Source organism: Mesoplodon bidens, assembly GCF_964165515.1.
Source record: "Mesoplodon bidens genome assembly, chromosome: X".
NCBI classification, from domain to species: Eukaryota; Metazoa; Chordata; class Mammalia; order Artiodactyla; family Ziphiidae; genus Mesoplodon; species Mesoplodon bidens.
In genome coordinates, this window is record NC_138163.1 from 92,410,331 (window position 1) to 92,417,029 (window position 6,699).

Consider the following 6,699-nt stretch of genomic DNA (forward strand, 5'->3'; position numbering starts at 1 on the left):
CCCTAATTATGTGCTCAGGAAATAGCTCCTGGAAGATTTATTTAGGAATATAAATGAGCCATTAAAATTCAAGATTCAATATTTTATCACCTTAAAAAATTTATCAAAGCAATATTTACAAATGCTTTAATAAATCAAACAATATTGTCATATTTGAATATCCTGTTTTTCAAAGTCAGCATATTTCTAAAAATCTTAAGTCCTTCAGGTGTCCTTCCAAGTCATATTTCACTCATCACAGGCACAAAGTATATAAATTCTCAAATTCAGGTATAAACCGGCACAGAAAGCACTCTCGAGCCACTGATCTCTGCCCAGGAAAAGCCAACCCTCTTCCTAGTCTTCTTATCGTCAACATGATGACGTAAAATCTCCTTTATTGACAATTCAAAGCAATTCAGAACTGCCTCCTCAATTAGAACACTCCCCCCTCCCCGGAGTGATATCAGGCCTGTCCTAAGGATTGTTTCTCCCCAGTTAGCAACCAGACCTCTTGCTAGTTTATCCAATCACCAAAAGCAACCTTACTGATAAATCGAAAGAATTTATCATAGGCGGGGTATTCTAATTCACAATACTCTCTTCAGTTAGAACGTCCCCCCTGCCCCCTCCCTTCCAGCTTTGACTTAATACCCTTCACCCACCCAAGCGATCCTTCCGGTTCCCCTATGGGAGGATCCATTCTCGTCCCCAGATTCTCTTTCTCCATCTTTTTCTCAGAGTCAGATTCTTCCATCGTGCAACAAGTCCTTTCCAGTCCCTTCTAAATCCGCAGTACTCTTTTTTTTTTCCTGTTCACCCCCTCAGCCGCCTATTCTCCTTGCCTGCGGCCCTTAGGCCTGCTCTAGTCTTGCCTCCACCTTTGTCCACTGGGGGGCTGCTTTCCCCACCGTTACCTTTACCGCCTCGAACTTGGCCTCAAGGCACCGCCGAGCTGACCAGCTCAACGGCTAAGTGATTCGGTGATGCAAAGGAAGAGATGGAGGATGAGAAGGAAAGAGGGATGGGGGGGGGGTTCGTTTCGCGTTTGGGCCTCAGGCCCCAAGGTCTCGAAACCCAAAGGGGACTTCACCCGCAAAGAGGTGGGGACGAGGAAGGCGGAGGTGGCATAAAGAACAGACCCGTGCCGTAGGCACTAAGCGATGAATGCCTCAGTCGGCTCGTTTTTCCCGAGCCTGGCCGCTCGGGAGAGTCCGCCGGAGGTTGCGGTGGCTACGACCTAACCGCCCACCCTTCAGGAGCGCAGGTACCTCACCGCAGCCACCCTACTGCAGGCCAGGATCACGTGGACACCTGCCGTAAACCCGGAGCTTGTCACGTGACTGCCGCTTCCCTAGGGGCGGGTGGGCTGAGAAGAATACCATAGAGATTGCGCGGAGAAAGAGCGCCGCCTGTCGCCGTCACGTGGCCCGGGCTCTTACAAAGCCACAGGCTTGGTAGGGCGCTGCCAGCTTGAAGGGGCGTTCATTGTAGGCCACCTGGTGCCACGCCCCGCCTGCCGCGGGGAATTAAAGGAGCCGGTTGCAATTTTAGTGCCTCAAAGCTGGCCTTTTTTTTTTTTTTTTTTCTAACTGCTATTTCATTCACCCTTAACGTTTTTCAGTGGGGAAGGCCTAGCATTGTCTTTTTTTCTCCCTGTTTTCTTAAGTCTTTGTTTTCCTGTTTTTGTTATTAGCCCCGTCCTTGTAACTGAGCTTGTAATTAAATGAGTTAATACATCCAAAGTGATTACAACTGTGTCTTTCACGTAGTGCTCAATAAAAGTAATTATTGCTGGAATCAGGGATTCATCAGGAAATTTAGGACTTATCTCCCCACTTTAAAACTGAAAGGGAAATGAATTATCATACACCATAGTAAAAGTCAATAGACAAAATCTAGAGTTGATGATTGAAGGACTACTGGTAGGCATATACATACTGTATTTAGATACAGAGACTACAAGATAAAACGGCTGAAGTAGTTTAAAGGGGTTGCTTCTGGAGAGGGGCAGGAGATAGGAAGTGAGGGGACTGTTGCTTTTCATCTTATTCTCTTTTGTGATATATATATATATTTAAACCACATATATATGTGATATATATATACTTATATATTTATGTATTTAAACCACATGTACATATTCCTTGAAAAGAAAGGAAAGAAGGACTGGAGGGAGAGGAGGAAGGACGGAAGGAAAGAAAGGGAAACTGGACAAAAATGGGGTGCTGTCTTGCCCCCAGACGTCCCCATTTACCCTCCTATATGATCCTTTCTTACCACAACTGATATGCCTCAAGAAAAATTCATTGTATTCTGACCATGATTCCTTGGCCCTATCACTTGCTAAATCTTCTTCCTCCTCTCTACCACCCGACCACAAACCAGCTCCTGTTCTAATTTTCCCTGTGTGGTGAAAGACCCTGAGTCCCAAACCAGGAAGTCATTTTATTATTTTTTTTCTTCCCGTTTTATTGAGATGTAATTGGCACACAGCACTGTATAACTTTAAGGTGTACAGCATAATGATTTGACTTACATACATCATGAAATGATTATCACAATAAGTTTAGTGAACATCCTTCATCTCATATAGATACCAAATTAAAGAAATAGAAAAAAATTTTTTTCTTTTGATGAGAACTCTTAAAATTTACTCTCTTAACAACTTTCAAGTATGACAGCAGTGTTAATTATATTTATCATGTTGTACATTACATCCTTAGTATTTACTTGTCTTATAACTGGACGTTTGTACGTTTTGACAGCCTTCATCCAATTCCTCCTCCCCCCACTTCCTGCCTCGCCTGGCCTCTGTAACCACAAATCTGATCTTTTTTGCTGAGTTTGTTTGTTTAACTCATTCAACAGTGAATTTATATTAATGATTTTTCCACCTTAAGAACTGCATATGTACACATTATTTCTCAAAATACAAACTAAGGAGGGTACTAAAAGGAAAAATTATCTCATATTTAGTCAAAACAGAAAGAATCACTTTCAAAATTTTGAGTGTACATATGTATACTAGTACATATGCTTTCATATTCTACTTCTTTATATTCATTTGTCACTTATTCAACAAATCTTCATTGAGTGCATATGCTAGGCACTGTGAACACAGAGATCAAGCCATGATCCCTTCTTTCAAGAAGCTTTCAGTCTAGATAGGAAAAAATAAATAAAAAGAAAATTAAACTATAGTGTGCTAAGTACAGTACGAATGGAAAAGGGGGAAAGGAGGTTTCAAGAGAAACGTAAAAATAGTTGGGAAGAATCTCGAAGTAGATGATTCCTGTGATTGGCTTCTTTGAAGAAAATATGGATCAACCATTTAAGAAAGAAAAAAGAATTTTACAAGCAAAAGAAGAAGTATTTGCAAAAGCAAAGAAACAAATTAATATGCTATTTTTATGTGTTGCAAGTAATTTAGTATGAGTAGAGCATAGTGTATAGGAATATGGTAACATATCTAGAAGTCAGGGGCCAGAAACCCACTAAATATTGTTGACATTAGATTTTAATACTGAAGAGGATAGAAAAACACAAAAAGGTTTTAAGTAGACAGCAATGATCAGATTCACAATTTAAAGAGATAAATCTGCAGGAGTTTCAAGACTGGGTAAAATGGGTAAGAGGATGATGACATCAAAGGTGGCTGCAGTGGTCTACATCAGGGGTCCCCAACCCCCAGTGCCAAAAAGGTTGGGGAACGCTGGTCTACATGGTAATAACGAGGGTCCTATTGAGGTATTACCACTGCAGATGGAGCCATGTCAACAATAGAACTGGCAGGACTCAGTAACCAACTGGAAGTCTCTGGCCTAGGGATACAAGTATTTTATGATGACTTCAAGAGTTCTTGCTTGGTGAAGTGGTTGATGTAGGAAAAAAGAGGATGTGGGAAAGATTTATTAATTATCGTCTGATAAATGCAGTTATGGAAATTTTGAATTTGATGGGCTTACAGTTTTATCCAATCAGATCACTCTAATGAAGAGTTTAATTTGTGGATTTTATCTAAGAGGAAAGACTCAGACTGGAGATAAGCAATTTGTTATTGACAAAAATGTGTATTCTTCTATTTGGGGGGAGTTATGTGTTATATATGTCCATTTGATCACCCCTTTTGATTTTTTATGAAGAAAAATATTTATATTTGCTTTGCCAATATTTTGCTTAGGACTGTGTACCTATGTTCTCAAGTAAGGGTGCTTTTTAAGTTTCTCTTTTTTTGTTGTTTTAGATTATCCTTATCTAATGTTATTATTAGAGTTATGTTTGTCTCATGAAGATTGAGAGATTATTTCTTTTTCTCTCTCTGTGAGGATTATATTAAAATTGGATTATTTATTCTCGGATATTACCATTTCAGGTATTTTCTTTGTCAGAAGATGTTTAACACATTCAACTTCTCTAATGATTTTTAAGACTATTCAAATTTTATATATATACTATATATATTACATATGTGTATATATAATATACATTATATATATAGTTATAGGTTTTACATTTATAAAGTTTTATATATATAGTTGTCAATTTTAACATATTGCTTTAAAATGAATATATCTATTTCATCTAAGTTCTCTAATACACAGGTATGCAATTGTCCATAATATCCTTTTAATCTTTTTTTTAATCTCTGAAATATCTATAGTTAGGTCTCTCTTCCCAACCTTCATGTTGTTTATTTCAATTAAGTCAACAATAAACTTCACAAGCCGGACGAATATACTTTAGAGAATGAAAGGAGATGCTATTACTTATACCATAACAACAGGTGTCACCCTAGAGTATCACAGCAAGATGGGACATATGGCCTCTGGATGAATATCTAGTTAGCTTCATATTCTTGATATTTGGCAGTGACACTTATTTTTTATCTGACATTTCTTTTAATTTAGCCATTCTCATGGTTGTGCCATGCAAAGTGTTTTAATAAAAAATAAAATTAGGCATATCATTTAAAATTAAATATTCAATGCAATGAAAGGATGCTGTTATCCATATTTTATAGCCTGTTCTAAATACTAATTATTAAATAAGATTATATGTAACTTCTTTGTGAAAATCTATCTATATTACAATTGATAAGAAATGAATAGATAGCATTCATTGAGGATTTACTGTATATGGACCTCATGTATTCCTCATTAAAATATGTGTCCAATATTATCTCCACTTGAAAGACAATAAAACCTGAGGCTAATTTCGCTCACAGTGCCATAGTTGAGAAGTGATGGAACTATGATCCAACTTGGGTCTCTCTGAAATTTTCCAACTCAGAGTTACTATTTAGGATACTAAAAATTCCCAATAATAAGTAAATAATCATTCTATATTCAAAAAACTTTTCAAAATATAATTAGCTGTGAAACTTGTCTTTTTAATATTAAAAAACTGCCTTTGATTGTCTTATTAACATTAGTGAAATATTATTCATTGAAAAATTTTAAGTTATCTATTCCATATTAAGATACATAAATGCCTAGGAATTCTTCCATTAATGTTTGAGAACTTTCAATCACTCATTCATTTAAGCTAAACCTCAGAATGAAGCACATTCTACTGACAGTGCTAAGTAAAGTTCTGATTGCTAGACATACAATGTTGAACTAAAGAGAGACATCTCCCACTTTCAAGAAGCTTTAATTGTAGAGGGAGAGCAGAAAATAATGAAGTAGGGAGAGCAGAAAATAATGAAGTAAGCCAACATATAATGAAATTTAAAGTAGTAATTAGTTCTACAAATAAATAACAGTGAAGTAGTATGAAGACATAAAGAGTGACCAACAAGGATGTGATCATAGATCAGACCTGAATGAACCAATGGAGAAAGTCCCGTGAAATTCTGTAGCTAGCATGCCAGGCCAGGGGAATAGAATGGGCAAAGGCCTCCCCACAGGTGGAAAACAGACAAGTGCTTTCAGTTTGGCAGCAAGACAGTAAGCAACAAGCATGCCAGGGGATAAATTTAGAGAGGTAAGATATAAGATTCCACTCAAAATGAAATGTTAAACATTTTCTGTTTTGTTTATTACTGAGAACTATGCACAATATGCTCCTTGCCATATCTGACCACTTGTTATCCTTCAAATTCATGACATTCCTGCTATCGCTCATACTCTGGAAGAAGCAAAATATACTTGGTAGTAAGAGCCTGTATATCCTCTTCAGAACAGAAGCTGAAGGGAGATTGATAGATGCAGGATAGATAGGAGAGACACATCCCAAATTGAGGGTCGATAATAACTTTGCAGTGTGTCAATTTCTCTAGGCTAAACTATGCTCCCAAGAATTCTTTCTAGTATGTGCCTGAATGGGGAATAAAGGACAGTTCAAAAAATATTCTTTTGCAATGGTTTAAAGAATGAAAGTAGCCGTGGGCACACGCACGCACACCCACACAGCTTCTCCCAGTCAAACGAATCTTCAGTTGTTGCTCTGAAGGGAGTTTTGCAGATGTAATTATCATTCCTAATCAGTTGACTTACTTACTTTATTTATTTATTTGTTGGGGTATAGTTGCTTTACAATGTTGTGTTAGTTTCTGCTGTACAGCTAAGTGAATCAGCTATACGTATACATATATCCCCTCTTTTTTGGATTTCCTTCCCATTTAGGTCACCACAGAACACTGAGTAGAGTTCCCTGTGTTATACAGCAGGTTCTCATTAGTTATCTATTTTATACATAGCAGTGTATATATGTCAA

General features: G+C 37.5%; 1 protein-coding gene across 7 annotated transcripts in view; it reads right to left on the reverse strand.

The window, feature by feature from the left end:
• RRAGB (Ras related GTP binding B) overlaps positions 1–1,446 on the reverse strand; it is a 51,411-nt gene extending 49,965 nt beyond the window's left edge. For 2 of the 7 annotated variants that reach the window (XM_081221489.1, XM_081221488.1), the window contains exon 1: positions 645–1,292. In XM_081221489.1, coding sequence (XP_081077615.1) covers positions 645–736 — 92 coding nt within the window. In that variant the 5' untranslated portion in view covers positions 737–1,292. Of the gene's footprint in view, positions 1–644; positions 1,307–1,361 lie in introns of those variants that run through there. The other 5 variants (XM_081221493.1, XM_081221492.1, XM_081221494.1 and 2 more) reach the window with 5 other exon arrangements.
• Between the last annotated feature and the right edge of the window lie 5,253 nt (positions 1,447–6,699).